At 51.7% G+C, this 20,713-nt stretch overlaps 2 protein-coding genes across 6 annotated transcripts in view; one reads left to right on the top strand and one right to left on the bottom strand.

Moving 5' to 3' along the window:
• Positions 1-1,238, bottom strand: part of FANCI (FA complementation group I) — a 53,722-nt gene extending 52,484 nt beyond the window's left edge. Inside the window, exon 1 of one of the 2 annotated variants that reach the window (XM_016151609.2) lies at positions 1,114-1,238. The gene's annotated coding sequence lies outside the window, so the exon portion shown is untranslated. Of the gene's footprint in view, positions 1-1,108 lie in introns of both variants that reach the window. The other variant, XM_016151608.2, reaches the window with a different exon arrangement.
• A 408-nt stretch (positions 1,239-1,646) lies between these two features.
• On the top strand, positions 1,647-20,680 carry RLBP1 (retinaldehyde binding protein 1). Of its 4 annotated transcripts, none has more exons than XM_016151615.2 (9): positions 1,647-1,869; positions 10,211-10,409; positions 10,679-10,807; positions 12,051-12,255; positions 13,686-13,864; positions 15,152-15,310; positions 16,258-16,368; positions 16,698-16,882; positions 18,188-20,680. In XM_016151615.2, exons 2-8 carry the CDS (start codon positions 10,398-10,400, stop codon positions 16,854-16,856), a joined length of 954 nt encoding a protein of 317 aa, XP_016007101.2. In that variant the 5' UTR covers positions 1,647-1,869; positions 10,211-10,397; the 3' UTR covers positions 16,857-16,882; positions 18,188-20,680. The 4 variants fall into 4 exon arrangements, with proteins under 4 accessions (XP_016007101.2, XP_016007104.2, XP_016007099.2 ...); XM_016151618.2 differs by adding an exon at positions 7,979-8,085 and having other exon boundaries at positions 1,648-1,869; positions 10,313-10,409; positions 16,698-20,680; XM_016151613.2 differs by having other exon boundaries at positions 1,649-1,869; positions 16,698-20,680.
• The last annotated feature ends 33 nt before the right edge of the window (positions 20,681-20,713 follow it).

The raw sequence follows: 20,713 nt of genomic DNA on the forward strand, positions 1-20,713 counted from the left end.
TGTACAAAGTGGATACTCAACAGTTAAGGAACTGCTAACTAGTATGAGGAGGTGATTCTTATACAACCAAAATAATCTTGAGAATTCTTTGGAATTTCTTTATTAGAAACTTGTATTCTAATCAAGTGGCTTCATAATTTTGCCAACATTTTACTGTATTTTTAGCATCTACCCAGAACACTGCCTATAACAAAGCTGTCATTTAACAGTATATCACATACATAATAAATTGTCATATCTAAACAAGAATATGTGTAAGCATATAATAAAGTAACATTTAATAAATGAATAAACAGCACTGCAAATGCAAAGTCCCAATGAAATGGTATAAAAACAAATTAACAAGACTAAGGAAATAAATGTGTTCAAATATTAAGGCTCCCTAGCAGAAGAAAGCTTTAACTGGAACTTAGTGACTACATTTAGATAATCGAAATAACCAGATGGTGTTCATTATACATTACTGGGAAGGAGAATATCATAAACAAAGGTATTCATATGAGAACCTGAAAAACCTATTTGGGGAAATTGGGCAGACTACCTGAGATAGAGTTCAAGTAGGGGAGTCATAGGTAGGAGGAAGACTGGAAAGATGCCTTGGGGAAAAAACTGTGCAAGGTTTTAAATGCCAAGTTAAAGAATTTAGAATGCAGTCTGCAAGTAATCACAACCGAAATTTTCGGAGCAAAAGAAAGAGAAATCTGACAAGACTGAAAAAGAATCCGAAGAAACTGAATCTGACACCAATGTGCAGATTAAAGTTGGAAGTACGGAGAAAGAGCGGGGGCTAGGAGGTTCTTGGGGCTATTTCGGTGTGGTAGTGATAAAGACATGCTTTAGGGTTAAGGGAAATTTCTCGGACGTAGAAGCTGAACCTCGATGGAGGGAAAAATTTAACAAGAGGGCTGACGTATAGCACGCCCGGGGGGAGGAATCTGGGAAAGCTCCGGGACGCGGCGGGAGAAGGCGGCGCACGACGGCCTTCCAGGCCATAGAACACACCAGAGCCCTCCTGCCCTCACAGGCCCGCTCCCTCCTCCCCGCTCCCTCCTCCACGGCGCTGAGTCTCAACGCCCGGGCGGCGCGCGAAGCCCCTCTGCACGGTTACCTCACCCTCACCGCACCACAGACTTCCAAAAAGCCCGCTCAGCCTCCCGCCGTCGCACTTCCGTCGCCCCGAACAACAGGTCCCGCCCCGCGGCTCACTTCCGCCGCCGGGCGCCCGCGGTGGACTGTACCATTAAGGCAGGCGAGGTGGGGGGAACCGTCGGAAGAGAACATTCCACAGGCTCGGCCTGAGAACTCGAATTCGGGACCGCAGAGTAAGCATGCGCAGTGTGGCCTAGGCGTACCGGGAACGAGGTTTTGGCTGGTTAAGCCCTTCTCGTGTCCCACTGGGGAAAGAGTGAGGTGGTCCCACAGGTGTTTGCATTGGAATCCCCTAGAAGTCAGAGGCAGGTGTCCTACTCCATGTGCCAGTAAGGTGCCTTTTAACCCACTCAGATTTGAGCCTTGTGTGGCCCGAGGGCTTTATGTGGTTCCCCATGCGATTTCCTAGCATTTAGCAAATTTCCCAGCATTTGGCAAAGCAGCAAATGCTCAGTAAATATTTGTTAAATGAACAAACAAAGAGCAAAGAGCGACGCAGGAAAGGTCAGAGAGTCTACAGTCTAGTCTATTTTAGGTTGCAGGAGCAACTTGTGCAAAGGGCCTGGGAGCAACAAATGAGTGACCCTGGCTAGTTCCGGAAGTGACGGTGCTTGGGATGAGAGAGCAGGGGCTAAGTCCTTTTCACATCAGAGGACGTGGGGAACAGCTGAAGTAGAAGGACCTGATTGTATTCACATTGTAGAACCATAACTCTGGCAGGTGAGTACCTAGGGATTGCTGAAAAAAGATGGTGGGGGTGGGGAGGACTGAAGGCAGGACCCCTTAGGGGCTGGCTATAAGTTGTCCTGGAGATAGGTGGTGGTGGCCCAAATACTGACTATGGAGACAGGTAGAAAGGAGTGGACCAAGTGTAAAAGAGATTAGGAAATGGAGTGAACCAGGCTTGGGGAGATGTGAGAGGAGTTGAATATTCAAGCTTGAGTGATGAGGGACAGTGATCCTGCCAGTTGACTGACACAGGGAGCAGAGGAATAGGTGCAGGTTTGGGGGCGATGACAAGGCCTTCAGATTTGGACTTGCCAAATGTGAGGTGCCCATGCGATGGAATGTGAAGGAATGCCAAGGTGCAGGGCATTCAGTCTGGAGCGTGACTCAGAGTCCCCAGGAGAGGGCTGGGTCTACTAGGCCAGTTCTGTAAGAAACATGGCTACTAGAGGAGAGTAAAGGCTCTCAGTTTTCTAGGCCTGCTCCTTGCCTATGACCCTCTTAAGCATTTTTTCCTTCCACCACGTTTCTGTCCCAACATTGAGCTGTAATATGTGGCTAAAACACAGAAGGTGGTGGAATATTATTCCTGAGAGAAATCCTTTACCTTGCCCCTAACAATTGGCAATATTTGATGAAGGTTTATAGATTATCCAATTGTATTATATTGATGTTCATTTTCTGATTTTAACTATTGTGCTGTGGTTAATTTAAGAGAGTATCCCTGTTTTGAGGAAATACACCCTGAAGTATTTAGGAGTAGATAAATATCATGTCTGCAACATACTCTAAAATGGTTTAGAAAAAAATAACATATTCACACACACACACACACACGCACACATATATCTTAGAAAATGATAAAGCAAATGTGGTAAAATGTTAACATTTAGGTGAAAGGGCATCTGGAAATTCTTTGTACTAATCTTATAACTTTTCTGTAAATCTGAAATTAAGACCAAATAAAAAGTTTTCAAACTCCAGCCCGCTCGTGAACCTAGTAAACTGCGCTGGCTTATAAATAAGCAGCAAACCAGAACTTCGAGGGGCCATCTCTCCACTTCACCCCCTTTCTGCTGACATCCTAGATGGCTGCAACACTGAAGTGGATCGTCCAACCCTCATGGGGACTCTTGGCTGCTCCTCTCCCCATCTTCATGACTTTCTCATCCATGTCACCTCAGCCACTCCCTCTACCGGTCATGTCCTGAACCACCTCCACAATCACTATTTCGACATCAACTTCCCATCTGCCCAGTTTACTCCCACTTACTTACTCTCTAATCTTCACTATCCCCCAGTCCTCCGCCATCTTTAATTCCAAGCTTTAATAGTCCAGCCACATTTCTGCCAGCCCCCTCACCTTGCCCCCTTGTCTGTCCTTCCATCCACCTATCCTCTCCTGCAAACTCTAACTCTGTATGAAACCGGCCATATTCCTTTGTGGGAGCTATACCTGGGCTGTTGGGTCGTGCTGGAGAATTCACATGACTGTGTTCATGGGCGCCCCAAAAAAGTCACCGCAACCAACCTCAAGGGGGCCTTCAACACTGCCAGACAATCTTCCCTAGTACGTTTATCCTTCCTTTCTTCATGAGGATTATTTCCATTTTTTTCTATCTCCTCCTTCACTCTCAGCAGATGACTTCAACTTTCCCACCCAATCTTTAAACTCACTGTTATCAGCACCAATCCTTTCCTTTAGCTCCCCGTAGCAATGAGAGAGTGTTCCGCCATCCAGGCCGAGGGTGGCACCTCCTCTGGAGCACTGAGTCCCACCCTCTTCCATCTTCTCAGCAAGGACCTTACCCTTGCGTAGCCCTCTCGGGCCTTAGTCTTAGTCTTTAACCTCTCCCTTCCTACAGTTTCCCTCCTATGAGTACCGCCCAAACACCATGCCATAGAGTGGGTATCTTAAACAACAGACACTTATTTTCTCACAGTTCCGGAGGCTGGAGGCATGAGATCAGGGGCCGGCGTGGTCCGGTTCTGATGAGCACCCTCTTCCTGGCGTGAAGATGGCTGCCTCCTCACTGTGTGCTCACAAGGCCTTTCTCACTGTTTTCAGGTGTCTCTTCCTCTTCTTATAGGGGCCCTAATCCCATCCACAGCCTCACCCTCAGGACCTCATCTAAATCTAATTACCTCCCCAAAGCCCCATCCCTCCTAACCATCACACTGGGGGGTAGGGCTTCAGCGTATGAATTTGGGGGAGACATTCAACAGACATTCATAATAAACACTTCCATCTTTTCCTTTGGTGGTGGGGGTTAAAACCAAGTTCCCCGTTGAGAGCACCTATTTGTTTTCCTTCATATTATTCAACCTACTTACTTCTAAAATATTCTAATAAGCGTACTCATCGATTTTATTTTCCTACTCCTCATCGCTTGAATTTTCGGCACCCCCACCCCAACTGCCACAGGGCAGACCCTCCTTTGTGGAATGAGTGTGCCTCCTGGGGGAGCTGGAGCCCATGTTAGTTCTGGAAGTCTCATTACCACTGAGTAATTTTAAGGAAGGTGCAGGACGTCCCTCGACCTGGGTTTTCCCATTTCTCAAAGGAAAGATTGAAGCCTGGAAATTTTTTAGGGTCCTCCCTAGCCCAGGAGAATTATTACTAGCCCAAGAGGGCAGTGACCAGACTCTGGCCCCCCGGGGCTGCTCCCAGGAAAGGGAGGTGACATCACCTTCCTTCCCCAGGAGCCAGGGACAGGTGTGCCTTCCCTGGGCAGCCACACCTGTGTGGTTCTCACTTTTGCAAGAGGGGGCAGCCTTGTGTGCTGAATGATGACAGTGCTTTGGAGTGACTTGGTCTCCACTCCTTACAAGCTTTGTGGCTTCAGACAGGTCCTTTCCTCTCTGGGGGATTCTACTCTCTGCCTCACACCTGGAAGGACTAGATAATGCTGGTAGGACACCTGCCACAGTACAGAATGGGGTCAAGGCAAACGCAAGGCCCCTCCCTCCCTGTCCCCAGCCTGGCAAAGAGAGCCTGTGAGCCCACAGTTGTCTGCCAGTGTGGCCAACACAGGTGTCCAGGCCAATGAGGGCAGCGTCTCCCCTGACACAGTAGCACCATTGTTCCAGCTGGAGGAGCCAGACGTGAACGTGACTCTTGGGAGGGGGAAGAGCAGGGCAGAGGCAGGAGAAGGGCTGTGAGCAGAAGATAATGCCAAAGAAAGCTCTGCTCCCTAAAAAGGGCCTCGTGGCCTGTGAGCGCCTTACAAAAGCTCTGTGCAGCCCACTCCGGTCAGGGCTGTGCCATTAACTCAAATGTATTTGTGCTGTACAGGAATAGGAATGTTCTTCGTGACAGAGCCCATCACCCAGCTTTGCCAGAGCCTCTCCTGGGGCTTCCGTGGCTCCCCCACCCAGCCTACCACCATTTGTTCCATGAGCCTCACACCCTATGAAGTACTTGGGGAAAAAATCCAATATCCCACCTCTATTTGCTAAAGCTATCAAAAATAAGCACTACACAATGAGTGGCTTAAATGACAGAAGTTCATCTCCTCACAATTCTGGAGGCTGGAAGTCCAAGGTCAAGGCGTCGGCCAGGCTGGTTTCTTTAGAGGCCCCTCTCCTTGGCTTGCAGGTGGCATCTTCTTCCGGTGCCTTCACATGGCTTTCCCTTTGTGCATGTCTGTGCTCTAATCCTTTCTTATAAGGACACCAATCATATTGGATTAGGTCTAACCCTGATGACCAACATTAAATTAATTTACTTAATTACCTTTTTAAAGACCCTTTCACCAAATACAGTCACATTCTAAGGTCCTAGGTGATACAAGTCATTAATACATGAATTTGGGGAGAACACAGGTAAGCCCATAACACCATTTTACAGGTGTAGCAGCTGACATCTGAGAGAGTCAATGGCTTCTGGTCATCAGGGCCAGGACTAGAATCAGATCAGGGGATCCTCCCTCTCTGTCCTCCTTCCTCTGCTGCCCCATTCCCACTGGGCCACCAGTGCCCAGAAGAGGACCAGGATGGTGGGCAGGGGGCATCCTTAGTCTACTCCGCCACCATCCTCAGAGCTGATGGGCAGTGAGAAGTCAGGGGCAGGCAGGAGGAGGAGAGGACCAGAACCTCTCTGGGACAGAGCATGCTTAGACCTGTATGATGCACATGGAGGCCCTGCGAAGCTGCAGGGTCTGATTTAGCCTGTCTGGAGAAGTGCCTGGGACTCTACATTTCCAACAAACTCCCAGATGATTCTGCTGCTCTCAGTCTATAGGCCACACTTCAAGAAGCAGCAAGGTTTGGACCAGCCCGGTCCGTTAGAAGTATAATCAGAGCTGTTAAACTAAAATTAGAGAAATTTTAATTTTCTAATAACCACGTCACAGAAACGTAAAAAGAAACGAGTGAAATTAATGCTAATATATTTCTAACCCAGTATATCATTTCAGATCATTAAGCTGAACAAAAATCATTAATGATAAATTTTACACATTTTTTTCTCTATACTAAGTCTTCAAAATCCAATAGGTATTTTATAGTTAAAGCGTATCTCACTTTGCATGAAATTTTCACCAGAAATCCTTGATCACACAATTTACAGTTGAGAACGTAGAATCATACGCCTAAATTGTTGCATGCATACTTAAAAGTCTTCCAATAACTGAATCCAGTATCAGTTTTTAAATTTAAATTTAAGTTGGTTAGAATGAAATAAAATGTACAATTCAGCATTTGGTCGCATTACCCCTTTTCAAATGCTGAAGGGCTGTATGTGGATGGACAGCGCAGGATTAAGCCCATGAGGGAGCTGAAGGATGGAGGTGAGGGCTCCCCTAGCTCCAGAGAAGACCTGGGAGGGAAATGGCCTAAGAGCCAAGGCCTACACAGCGGGCGCCCGGAGAAGGAGGAGCAGAGGGCTCGAGGTTACCCAAGTCGCAGGCGCCTCGGTGTGCTCTGGAGGATGGGGTCCAAAGAGCCAGGTGGGGGTCAGGTTCTGGCCCTGGAGCACTACGCTTCAGTGACACTCTCGCAAAGCCCACGGTGACTGGAGAGGGCACGGAAGGGTGAAGCGATCGCAAACCTATCCAAGTAGGAAGGGGTTGAAAACTGGAACCTCTGGGGATGATTTCTGGAGGTCGTACTGTGCGCAGGAGCTTGAACCTGTCCTGGGCAAACCAGGAGGCAAAGCCAGCACGGAGGGTGACATTCGTCAAGGCTACTTGGGGCTCAGACCAAGGATGTGTTTTAAAACACGGAGAACTGGCCAGGAGTGGAAGCAGGGAGCTCCCTGCCCTTGGAATCCTAGAGAGAGAATATTCTAAAGGAAAGCCACCCCCACCCCCTGGGGGAAGCCCTGCTGAGGGGCTGCGGGGTGGGGGTGGGGGGCTCCTGCTATACAGAGGGTGGGGCGAGTCCTATCTTCCCAGGAGCCTACTGACCCTGTGTTTGGAGTAAGTGCCAGCATTTACACACATTTATACTTGCTAAGTGTCAGGCACTAAGCTAAGCACTGGACTGCATCTTACTCTCACTAAAGCCGTGAGCCCTTCCACTAATTATCCCTATTTCTCAGAGGAGAAAACCGAGTCGCCCAGTGCTGAAGTCACTTCTCACAGCGGGCGGGCAGAGCAGTCTCTCCTACCACCACGCCATGCCGCCTAGAAGGCAGGTCAGCCTGTCTTGTCCTCTCCCCGCTCAGCCTAACCAGTTACAGGTCTCAATTGGCCCCACTCACGGTAGAGGCGACTACGGCCTCCCCAGGCCCTGCTGGGCTGGGGGAGAGGGTGACAGGCCTGGGAACACCACAGCTGCCATTGCATTGGCGATCGCATTTAAAATTTCCCTTTCCCTCCTGCATGTCTTCCCCTGGGGCGTGCTCCCTCAGAGCCCCTGCGATGAGAGCGAGGGCAGGGAGGACAGAATGGGGCTGGCCCCGGTCCACCCCCACAGCCTGGCTTCCACATGGCTGAGCAGGAACTCGGGAGCAGACCACACAAAGGATGGCTTTGAGGCGGCTTCAGCCAGGCCGAGGCGGGTCCCCTCTCCCCGCTGGTGCTTTGCTGGCCCCAATCTGGGCCTCCTGTGGGTCTGACTTAACGGAAACCGGGGCCATGAGAAGTTTCTTGTGACACAGTAATCCCAGCCTGCTGACTGGACCACGCCTCCCATGGAGGCGACCTCCAGGGCTCCCGAGGGAGGCAGGCACCAGGTGGCCCCGAGAAGGAGCTGCTAGCCTGACAGGTAAGTCAGTACCAGAGAGCCCAGGTGTGGGGTGAGCCATTGGGGATGGGGAGACCACATCCCAGGTGCCTGTAGAACTGAAGCCAACTGGCCACTGTCCAAGGTCGGCCAAACCAACCTGAAGCCACTTGGCAAATAAATGTGAATTAGATTGTGCATGTGAATTTCAATATGAATTTCAGACGAATCGCAAATACTTTTTGAACTCTATGTCCCGTGCAATATTGGGGACACACTTATATTTTAAAAAGTATTTGTTGTTCATCTGAAATTCACATGTCATCGGGCATAGTGTATTTTAACTGGCATCTCTAGACAGCAGGGAACGGCCTTGATGTGGAGGGAAGGGTGGGTATTTGTTCGGTGTGTACGGCTCATAAATCAGTACTTTAAAAAGTCAAAGTTAACAGAATGGCCTGTTTTTTAAAAAGTCGCCGTAGTGACGTAACCTTCCATTTCTAAGAGCCGGGATTTTGTCCTGCCGACCTGCGTCACCGGCTGGGGCTGTCCAGCCGCGCTCTCTCCTGTCTGAGCTCCTGGACGGAGCGCTTCTGTCAGCCTCTCCACTCCCGTTCCAGCAAAGCCCAGGCGAGAGCAGCAGCGCTTCAATCTGTCTCCCCGTCCACGTATCTGGAAATCTCCTTGCCAGAGAGAGGGCTTAGGTTTGGTTCCTGTTGGTGGGCGACAGCCCCCAATACACCCCTTGTCCTGGCTGGGGCTGTGGCGTGGGAGAAGCAGAAAATGGGAGACCCTCAGATATTCCCTGGGACAAACCCCCCTAACCCCTCCACCCACCCCCGCCCACCTCCCTGCAAGTCTCTCTGTCAAGCTGGGGTAATGATCAGCATGATGCTAAGAAAAGAAAGCGGTACTACGTGTCAGAGCTAAACACCACGCTGGGCACCTTACGGAAATTCTGTGCTCTTCGGCACAACTCTATATGGGAGGTGCGGGGATTAGCCCCGATTTTCAGATGAGAAACTGAGGCCCGGGAAGGTGAAATAACTTGCTTAAGGTCACACAGGCGGCGAATGACAAAGGCTGATTCGAACCCAGGTATCACTGACCTTTTGGGTTTTCTGCGACACTAGCTCTCCTAGAAAGGTCGCCTGGACGTGCCTTGGCTGTAGGTGTCAAAGCGGCCTTGGTGTCAGAGAGATAACGGATCAAGTCCCACCTCTGCCACCTACCAACCGTGACTACGTAACGGAACTGACCAGTGGGAACCTGGTCAGAGGCAGAAGCAGGGTGGTGACGTGTCCTTAAAAGGCACTGGAGATGTTGAGGTGGCAGGGAGAAAATCTGGAAACAGGAAAGCTGTCCCCAAGACTCAGCAGGTCATTCGGGTGTCATGTGGGCCAAGGAGGAGTTTATTGTGGTGGCCGGCACTGCTTCTGTGTACTTTATTTAATTAATTTCCATGACCCTCCCGTCTCCCTTCCATAGGTGATAACCCAGACCCAGGTTCAATCACACGGCTCGTAAGTGAAAGACAGAATTTGAACCCAGGTCTGACTTTTGCCACAACAGGCTACCTCTTGGTGCTGACTGAAAGTCACAGCTTGGACGCTGGAGTCCTGACCCCTGGTTATTTCTGGAGGTGTGATCTTGGACGACTCACTTATTCTCCTGGGCTGTTTCCTCCTATGTGAAATGGGAATAATAATGCCGGCCCAGAGTCTGAGCTAATGGATTTGAAAAAAAGCATCACAAAGCACAGAACACACACCCAGTATTATGATTATGTAACTAGTCATCGCCCCTCCTGAGAATCAAAGCACTGGGAAGGGGTCATCCACTACACTGGGGAGATTTCGAGGGCCCTCTTTGGGCCGGAGAAGGAGGGCCACAGATGGAAGACAGAGTGCCTTACCCTGCAGATTGTGTAACTGAGAATGAAGGCCACCCCTAGTCTTTTCCTGGCTGGGCCAACTCATCTTAAGAACTTCTTAAGAACCGAAGTTTGGGTTATGTGTGTGTGTACTCTTTCTCAAACGGGTGTTTCCCAAGTGTAGCCTGAAAATTCTCCTCTTCCGAGCCATTGGAGGGGTGCTGCTTTGAAGTGCAGCTTCTGGGGTCCAGTTCAGACCTCCTGAGTCAGAATTACTGGTGGCATTTCCAACAGATACCCTAGGAGCTTCTGATGCCCTCGAGTTTGAAATCTACTGTTCTGAGAAAATACCAGAAGAGTTTCTCTATCCACTGCAGCCCTGACTTCCTCTCCTAGGGAGGAGGCTGCCTGAAGACGCCTGGACCGTGGAAACGGGGCCCTCCTTTCTCCAAGGCAGAGGAATCGGGCTTCTAGAGGCAGCATGTCAGCGGGGGTGAGCATCCCTGTGCCCTGGGGCTCGCCTCCATCCGCCTTCCCCCTTTCCCTCTCTCCCTCTCTGCTTCTTAGTCACCCGGTTGGCTCACGCCTATGGGCACTCACCCCTACAACCCCTCTGTGGTCCCTGACCCCATCCAAAGTGAGGAGCCTTAATAGTGACCTTGGGCAAAAGCCCAAGTTTAGAGTCTGAGCAGGCCCATCTGCCTGGCTCGCCCAGGCTGATGAGAGCCTGTTGCTGCTTCTCCCTGACTGCTCTCTGCCCAGGTGGGCAGCTTCCGCATGGTCCCCGAAGAAGAACAGGAGCTCCGTGCCCAGCTGGAGCGGCTTACAACCAAGGACCACGGGCCTGTCTTCGGCCGGTGCACTAAGCTGCCCCCACACACTCTGCAGAAGGTGAGGTGGCTGGCTGTGGGGAGGGGCAGGCTAGGGAGCAACAAGGCGGGGATACGACCCGCATCCTGTCTTCTGTGGAAAGGGTCCCGCCCCAGCTCTCCAGGTCATTCTGGGCCTAATGGACGGGCCTGTTCTAGGAGCACCATGGTCTGGCCCATGGCAGCAACTGGGCTGACCAGACGTCCAGGCCAGCCTTATCCCAAACTACAGCCCCCACAGGGGTCCCTGAAACCAGTGCTGGGACCTGGGGCCTCTGGACCAGGGATCATCCTAGACTCTGATATCAAGAACGTTGGTTTGCAAGTGACCCTGCAGGACAGGGATCCGATGGCTGCCTCTACTGAACAGGCAAGAGGCCTGATTTCCAGGATCAGACCTACTTCCAGCTTGCTGTGTGACCCTGAGCAAACTGCTTTCTCTCTCTGCGTCTTGCCTTCTGAACCCATGAAAGGAACTTGTTGGTCGAGCTCAGAGATCAACAGACTGCGCTCTGTCTGTCGAGGGTGGCAGAGCTGTTTTGGGGCTGAGCTGAGCCCGGGCTCCTGGCTTCCCTCTCTGCTTCCCTGGGCTTCTCAGGCAAAAAGTGCCCTGAGCTTCTCCGAACCTGACTCCCCCTCCTCTGCCTTCAGCCCTCATTCCATCCTAGGAGAGAGCTGCTGGTAGCTCACTGACTTCTCCAGCTTCTGCTTAGGAGAAGAGTGGAGGCCCTGGGGCAGAGGCGGGCCGCCCACCTGCTGGGTAACTTTGTTTTGGAAAAGATCAGAATTAAGCCTAGGAGGCAGCAGAGCCCAGAGATGAAAAGTCCAGCCTCAGTAGGACTTTTAATTGGGTCCACCCCTTTTCTTTCTTGGTGATGTGGGCAAGCATATCTTCACTCTGTGAACCTCAGTTTGCTCATCTTAGAAATGGGGAGAATACCAACCTCACTGTGATGGGTTGTGGCAAAGATTGAAAAACACAATGTATTTAAAAGGTGGCAACCAGGGGCCAGGAAATGTAGGCTGTTATGCTTAGAAACGCTTAGACCTGTTTGTTGCTAACTCCTGCAGCCCAATCTGGGCTGGGCAGTTGGAACTAATTTTCTCCAAATGTACCTGGCCATCCGGGGTGACCAGTGCAGATGCTGCCCCCTGGGCAGACGAGCGCCCTCTCTCTGCCCCTCGACCGGTCTTGCCACTTGTGCGCGCCCCTCATCGCATAGCATCTACCTGTGACTTGGTGCTTCCACCCGGCTCTGTTCCAGGCCAAGGATGAGCTGAACGAGAGGGAAGAGACTCGGGAACAGGTGATTCGGGAGCTGCAGAAGCTGGTGGAGGCGCAAGCAGCCTCCGGGCAGGAGCTGGCCCGGGTGGTGGCGGAGACGGTGCAGGGGAGGGACAGCGCCTTCTTCCTGCGCTTCATCCGCGCGCGGAAGTTCCACGTGGGGCGCGCCTACGAGCTGCTCAGAGGTGAGGCCGCGCTGGAGAAAGGGCCCTGGGAAGGCTGGGGGTGGGGCGCTCACTTGGCCACTGAGGAGATCCACCCTCTGCTTCCCTCCCATCCCGTGCCCTGCACTGGTCTCTGAACCTTCCTCTCCTTACCTGTAAAATAGGTGTAGGGGCTGAACAGCCTCTGAGGTCCCGCTCAGCTGTGACGATGAATGAATATGGCAGGGCCGGATTCCTAGAGATCTGGCTTCTTTCCCTTCTCTCCCAGTCTTGGGTTTCAATGAATAGAACTCAGCCACCAAACTGGGTGCCCAAGGAGGAGAGGAGTTTCCCCTCCCCGCTCCACCCCTTCACTGCCCTAGAGGTAGGCTTTGGCTCTGCAGCCCTGCAAGGAAGGTGGGTATGTGGTGCCCGGCGCCCCGCAGGTACTTAAAGCTCATACAGGATGGAGAGAAGATGGTGCCAGTCTGGATGGAGCCTCCAGGGCAGAGCTGCCTTGACCCTGCTGGCTGGGTCAAGACAAGTTTCCTCACCGCTGGAGGGAAGGGGTGTCTGAGCGGGCCCTCCGCAGGCGAATGAGCCTCCTTTTCTTGCTTCTTCCTTCCCCAAATTCACTGCCATGCTGTGCCAACCACTGTTTTAGGCCAAAGAGTGCAGCAGAGAATAAAGCAGAGAAGAACTGCCAGCCCTCGTGGGCCTTATATTCTAACGGTGGAAATAACAAATCAGATAAACTAAAAATATGAAGCCTGCTAGATGGTAAAAAGGAATAACAAGAAAAATGAAAGAGGTGGCTATAAAGGACTGAGGGGTTGAAGTTTGAGGGTACAGGCTCTGGTGCAAAGGGCACTTTTGAAGACAAACCTGAAGGAAATGAGATATATCTGGGGGACGAGCAGCAGGCAAGGACCACGCGAGCTGGTGGGGTGTGTCCGCAGTGTTGCAGGAGCAGCCGGGGGGCCAGCGGGACGCCCTGGGCACGTCCTCCCCGCACATCTCCTTGGGCCTGGCCCCGCCAGGGTTCAGAGGTAGAGACGGCCAGGGGGAGGCAGGGACCAGCGAGGATGGGGCCTGTAGGTGGCAGACGCGTGTCGTCAAATCCGCGAGGGCCTTTTTGTCCTGCTTCGGGTTTAGATTTCACCTTGGGGTCTTCTCTCCACCCCCACTCAGCTCGCCCTGTGCCCGGCTGAGATACCTGTGCCTCTCTCTCTCCCATGGGAGAGAGCAAAGAAAAAACAAGCACTAGTGGGCCTCAGAGTTAGGATCACGGCTCATGCGTGTGCAGTTGGCACCTGATGTTCACACCTAGAGCCTTGTTCGATCACCATGACAACTTGGTGAGACAGGCCAATGTTAGCCTCAGAAAGGTGGAGTATCCTGCTCGCTTGGGCACACACAGGTGTCTGCACTGCCACCACCCTGAGGGAGCCCCTCCACTCTCCCTCCCCCAGGCTACGTGCACTTCCGGCTACAGTACCCCGAGCTCTTCAACAGCCTATCCCTGGAGGCCGTCCGCTGCACCATCGAGGCTGGCTACCCTGGCGTCCTCTCCAGAAGGGACAAGTATGGCCGAGTGGTCATGCTCTTCAACATCGAGAACTGGGACTCTGAAGAAATCACCTTTGACGAGGTCAGTAGGGGCTCGCCTCCCCCAGCCCGGGCCTCTATCGGGCTCTCCTTCCTGGCTCCCCAGAAGGCAAGGTCTGTAGGTCAGTGGGGGAAGGGAGGTGACCAATGCCACCAGGTTCTTTCTGGGGGTCTAGGATGTGTCAGGGCAGCTGGAAAACTCAGCGGCTTTGCTGGCGGGGCCCACTGGCCAATACATGGCTGCCCTCGGGCCTTCCTGCCAAGTAGGGGCTGACTGACAGCTGTGAGCCAAGGGCTGGGGTTGACCCTGCCAGATGCTGAAAGCTGAGAGCAGTACGGAGGACACGGACGAGTGGACCCCGCGCTGGGAGGTTCCGGGCAGCACGGGTTCCGACCTTTCAGCGGCCCGCCCTCGTTCACACACACGTGGCACGGCTTTCCGGCAGGGCCCGCTCCGTCCTCACCGCTCCTCTTTCTCAGGGCCTTTCTAGGGCTGCTAGCCTGTTGACGTTCCCCTGTGAACTTTGGAATTCACTTTTTTAGCTCCAGGAGAAATATTAGAAGTCACGTTGGGATGACATTAAATACAAGTAACACACTCGGGGGAACTCACCTCTTTGTGAATGCTAATTCCTCCGTGCCCAGTTCTGTGTGCAAGCAAGAATGCTTCTCTTTTACAGACCTGCTTCCGAGCCTTCAGGAGTATTTTAAAGCTTTCCTCACAAACATTATGCACATTTCTTATATGTGCATATGTGCGCGTATATATAAATTATACATGTTAAGGAAGAAACTTAAGTATTTTTTCCTATTACGTAAGTGATATCTTCTCATTTTAGAAAATGCCAAAAATATCACAAATTAAAAATAATCCACAACTCTACCACTGAGATTTCTACGAATCCATTTTTTCTAGAGACCTAGAAACGTACACATATGTACACATGTACATGTATGCACACACTTTTAAAAATACAAATGGGATTATACCCTAGAATAGCATACCACACAGCAACATCTCCCTGTATCATTAGTCTTATACATCGTTTTTAACTGCTCCAGCACGAATGTACCATAACTTCGCCAGTCCCTTATTGTTGGACATTTAGGTCGTCTCACTATTATAAGGGTTCAGAGATGAGCACTCTGGCATCTAACCACGGATATGGCATTCAAGGTTACTTTCTTGGGGTCCATTCACGGAGCGGCAACATCCCAGCTCAAGGCCCGTGACAAATTACCTCTGGCAAAGGATGTACCAGTTAGCTCTCCCCTTAGGACCTCGATCCTTGTGGGTTGCGTCTCACAGCTGGTTCACTCTGTGCCTAAGATCTTGCAGGCGTATTGTTTCATCCTGGAGAAGCTACTGGAGAACGAGGAAACTCAGATTAACGGCTTCTGCATCATTGAGAACTTCAAGGGTTTTACCATGCAGCAGGCTGCCGGGCTTCGGGCTGCCGATCTCAGGAAGATGGTGGACATGCTCCAGGTGAGGCCTCTGCATTCTGTCCTGCAGGAGCTGCACACGGGCCGGGAGGCTGGGAGGCCTGGCCCAGCGTCCTGGTTTAACAGTGCTGGCAGGGACCTGAGAAGGTGAACACCTAGGGCCGTGAAGAGCAATGGCAACCACAGACACTTGCCCGGTGATCAACAGTGTGCCAACTATTCGCATCCAGTAATTCACTTACTCTTTGAAAGCATCCTCTCACTCCTTCTCTGCTTCATTTCACAAACCTGGAAACCAAAGCTCAGAGATTTGAGTGACTTCTCACGGTCACAAAACTGACCTTGAGACAGAGGCCAGACTTGAACCTACACCTTCTGACCTGGGATCCAATTCTCTCTCTGTCCACCTGGTCTCATTGCCTCTCTTCAAACGTGAATTTATCCTGAGAAAGGATGTCACTAACGCCCCTGACAACTCACTCCTATAAATACTGATGAGTTAGAGTCCTTTCTTAGAGCTCACCTTGAATCTGCTTTATGTGTACCTGGGAAAGGAGAAGGGGGCAGGTGAGAGCCATGGGAAGGGTTAAGGGACACTGAGGCATGACAGTGGTGTCCCTGTGGACCATAATAGTTTGCGATCCACTCAGCATGCAAGTGGATTTGAAAAACTCATCTCATGTAAAAACCAAGCAAGGCTACCATTTCCTTTATTTTATTTTTTTTTTCACTTTACCTACTAGCAAGCTTTTCGGGGCCAGCAGGCTGGGCTGAGTGGCGCCGGGGGCTTCCTCCCGCAGTTTGAAGCCACAGTGAAGCCAGGACTCCCCAGCTGGTGTCCCGGGAATAGGAGCTTCAGTGGGCCGTCCTCTGGGACACCCGTGTGATGAGACAAGTCTGTCCTTGTGCCAGGGGGAGAGGCGGTGGGGGACTGGGTGACAACCTCTGAGGCCACTGGGACTGCGGGGGGTGTGCTCTCTGTCACTGCAGGATTCCTTCCCAGCCCGGTTCAAAGCCATCCACTTTATCCACCAGCCGTGGTACTTCACCACGACCTACAACGTGGTCAAGCCCTTCTTGAAGAGCAAGCTGCTCCAGAGGGTGAGTGCGTTGGCCACACGGGGAAGACGGTGCTTAGTGACCCGCTGGTGGGTGACTGAGTGAATTGAGTGAATGGGGCTGTAGCAGAACAGGGTTCGTGAGACAAGAGGGATGAAGGTGGGGGCCCCCATCCAAGCCCTTCTCAGACTTACCGTAGTTCTGAACTGAGTGGATCCCGCAGACAGCGCACGACAGGAAGGGCTGTGGAGAAGGGTGCCACCAGGCAGAGGTGGCACGCTGTGTCTCTGTCCTCCTGTCCCTCTCCTCCCTTCCATCCTTCATCCTTAGGGCGCCCCCTGTTCAGCTCTGTCTCCCCTGCTTTCCTGCAGGTCTTCGTCCATGGAGATGACCTCTCCAGCTTCTTCCAGGAGATCGACAAGGACATCCTGCCCACTGACTTCGGGGGCACACTGCCCAAGTATGATGGCAAGGTCGTGGCTGAGCAGCTCTTCAGCCCCGGGACCCAAGCTGAGAACACCGCCTTCTGAGGATATCTCCTGCCATCTGACCTATAGTTAGTTAGCACCCTTGGGCCTCTCCTCAGCTGTCCTGGACCCCAGGAGGCTGGGAAAAAGGCTGCCTGGGGTGACTGTGGTTCCCTTGAAACTCCCTAAGCTTGGGTGAGCTCAGGTGTTGACCCTCCTCCCAAGTTTGGGGGCAATAAAGCAGGGAGAATTCCTCTGAACAAGAAGAATTGGGGGGCAGTTATATTTCTACTGCCTCTGAAGCTTTAGCACAGTGACTTGCGTGAAGTTGTTTCAAAGACTGATTAAGCTTCTCAATGACTTCCTTCCTAAGAGTTTTAGGGTCTGTGAAATGGGCAAGGAGGCTTGTTTAAAAGTCTCTGCACCTTTCCCGCATCCCCCCACCCCAATTAAAGAAGAGGGGAGCTGGCAAGCATAGTAACCTTGGCAGCCGGTAGGCCGGTGAGGGGTTTTTCCACATCGAATTCCAGGGTGGAGGCAGGTCTGAAGCAGCTCCACTTTGGGGTGGCCTGGTCCCCTCAGTTGGGGTCAGTCTGATGTGTGCAGTGATGGACCTTGACGTCCTTCCAGGGTGGCAGTTGTGCCCCCTCCTTCTGTCTGCGGGGCCCCTCCACCAAAAGCTCTCTGCCCCAGGCCCCTCGCCTCAGCGGAAGTTTTACAGGTGGCATTTTCTCTGAGCACCCTCTCGAGCCTCAAGGTGAAAGCCCTTCTCAATGTGCAGTCTCGGGCACTTCACAGGGACGAACGTCTATTCTCCGGCTCTGCGCGTTTTAAGAAATACAAATGCTTTTCCTTCTGTGGAGTTGGTATCCCTCAAGTGTTTGGTGATTCTTGAGTGTGTGCTCATTTTTGTCTCTTACACCTCTGATTCGAGGCGACTGTTTGCTGAGCACACTGCTCTTGGGGGAGGGAGGGCTGGCTTCTTTAGGGCATGGGGCTCACAGGCACTGACAGGTCTCTCGGGATCTTCCACTGGCAGACACTGGTTCTGTTGTCTGGCTGGTGGTGCTGGGTAGGGATCTACTGGCCTGGCCGCTCCTACTGAGGTACCCAGTAATCATCCCAAGACCTCTGCTCTTGTGTGGGGAGTCACCCCACTTTTTGTGGGCATGAAGCACCACCATTTGTGCTGCATCTACCTTTTGGAACAGGATCTTTAGCTGTTTCCTAGGCTGTGGGTTCCATCCAATGCCTTCTGCTTTGACTTCTTCAGGAGTTTCTCTGATCCACTGAGTTCTCTTTCTTGTTTGTTGGCATGGCTATGTATCTGTACACATGTATGTGAATGGACATGTATACGCATTTATTTCTTACATCCTTTCTTTTGTTTCTAGGTTAGCAGTGTATGCTCATCACCCGAGTAACCTCCTTCTCTATAACATTCATAGTCAACAATCCATGATCATAAATGATATTTACATAGGACTTCAGAGCTGGAGGAGGAATCACAGCAAATTTTTGTGGGTGGCTGACCAGTGAGTCTTTCCTCTAAATCGTTCTTCAAAATCCTTTAAAAGTTGAGGCTCTACTTTTTCAAATTCGATCTTGCATGGAACTGCGCTGGTTGAAGAGGGCTCAGCAGCCTCATCAGGAGGGATCTCCCAGAACATCTGGAGCTAAGAAGGCCGGGTTTTGACGAGAAAGCCCAGGGGCTTTCTGAGGCAGAAGCTATAGGATTGGGACCCAGTGAGTCTACTCTGTGAGCTGGCACCGCCCTCTGCTGGCCTTGTCCTGGTACTGCCCCTCCATGCTCAGAGGCAAGGGGATCAGGAGAGAGAGGTGGGCAGGTTGGGCCAGACTTTGCCCAGGAAGGTGGTGCCACATTTGGGAGACCTTTCCCAAGACCATGGATGTTAATGTTAAAATCTGACATGCTCAGCCTCACAAAGTCCCAGCTGCCTACCCGCCGGATTCTTACGAGGGGCCACCACCACCGCATCAATGAGAGGAAGAGGGACAATAAAACATTCTTTTGAAAGCCACCAAATATGGGAAGGGGGACAACAAAGTTTAACTTCCATGACAACCATTTGCTGCCCAGAACAGCCTCCTCTCCAAAGACATCTGGGACGAGGCAGAGATTCTGCCACGTCAAAGTAATGTGAACACAGCGGGAACTGGGAAGTCACAGTGATGCGTTCCTGCCGGCCTCACATGGACCTTCGGGGAAGATTGTCTGTTAGCAGATGGAGGCAATTTGTTCAGGTGTGGGTGGAGGCCTCAGGAGGGAAAGGGGCCACCAGCTTCAGAGGGCCTCTGAATGAGACTGGCCTCTGCTCAGGGCCTCAAGTTCACGTAGGGGACGCTGGAGGGAGGCCCAGACAAGTCTTCCTGGAATGCCCAGGTCTCAAGCTAGACAGGGAAAGAGCTGAAGGGTCAGTTATGGGTGAATTGGACCATCTTTTGTCACTCTTTCAGTGGCAGGCATGATGCTGCTGCTGAGGACACTTGGCATGCTGGGTCAGGTAGCTCACCGGTTACCTGGGAGCCTCACCACTCAAAGTGTGGTCCCAGCAGGGTGGTGTCCGCCCCACTTGGGAGCTTGCTAGTGATGCAGAATCTCCGAATATCCGGAGAGAGGCATTCTTATAAATATTCCCATATTACAGGTAAAAAACAAAAACAAAACGTCAAGGTTCAATCCCGCTCAAGGGCAAAGAGCTAGGAAGTAGCTAGCAACCGACACAGCAACGTTGACTTCAGATCCCTTCAGTTGTTACTGCTCACAGTTGGTCTCAAATCCCACCCCCACCCCCACCGCGGGATAGAGCAAGTGTAGGTAGGAGGGGGAAGAGGAAGGATGAAATTAGAACGTCACTTATTCCAGGCCAATTTCACCAATATCATCAGATACAGGAGGAAATAACTCCCAAGAGGAAACCAAACAGTCTTCAGGAGAGATGCTGGGTGATTCCAAATGAGGTAGAAAGCGTGAGTCAAAAAGCAGCTCTGGCACATGCAGCCACGAGGAGGGGCGAGATGCCCGTCATGTCTTTGCGACCACTCGGGTACATGAAAGCCCCTCTGGGGGGCATTACCCAAGAGAGCTATGAGGAGGGAGGCAGTCACACCTACAGAGGGCCGTCCAGGTAGGTGTTTGGTCCTTACGATGGGCAAGTTACTCCCTATAGGGCTACAGCTGAGGGACCTGTTAACAAAAAGTATGACAAAAAATATATTAGCTCCATCAGGACAGCAAGTGATTGCTGGTAAATGTCACAGAGAACCAACCTATAGGACTGCCCCAGGAGAGGCGCAGCTGTGTGCCGGCCACCCTGGCAATCATCTGGCATCAGCCTAACATCCTGGACCTGACATCTCTTCCAGGGGGTGCTTTTCATAGGTGGTATTCTTCGCAAGGTGGTTTTCTTGGATCAAAAGAACCTATCTGGCTTTTTCATGAGGGATCGGAAGTAGGGAGAAGCTACTTACTGGAGAGGGACGTAACAGCGTTCTTGGGTCGTGTTAATGCACATCCTCCAAAACCAACACTCCCCACCCCACCCCACCCAGCTCGTCAAAGGTTTTGCATGGCCTGAATGCAGGCTCTTGGGTTGAGGGAGCGTGAATAACTCTCCTGGCTGGCCCAGTGCCCGGCCGTGGGATGCCCTTCGCTTGGATTCAGACAGGCGCCAAGGAGAAGAAAACATCACCATCACTCAGCCAGCCCAATATAATCTTAATTTAGGTAATGTTCGCTCAGGCTGTTCAAAGAACACTGTTAGGAAAGCATCTGAATCATCCATGGCAACGACCATTTATATCCCCCCTTACGCTCTGTCTACGTGGTTCTCTTTATAGATATTAAAATGCTGATATTTCGCTTATTTCGGGCCTTGTTTTTCTTGCCTGGAGAGGAT

Source organism: Rousettus aegyptiacus, unplaced genomic scaffold, assembly GCF_014176215.1.
Source record: "Rousettus aegyptiacus isolate mRouAeg1 unplaced genomic scaffold, mRouAeg1.p scaffold_m13_p_14, whole genome shotgun sequence".
NCBI lineage: Eukaryota > Metazoa > Chordata > Mammalia > Chiroptera > Pteropodidae > Rousettus > Rousettus aegyptiacus.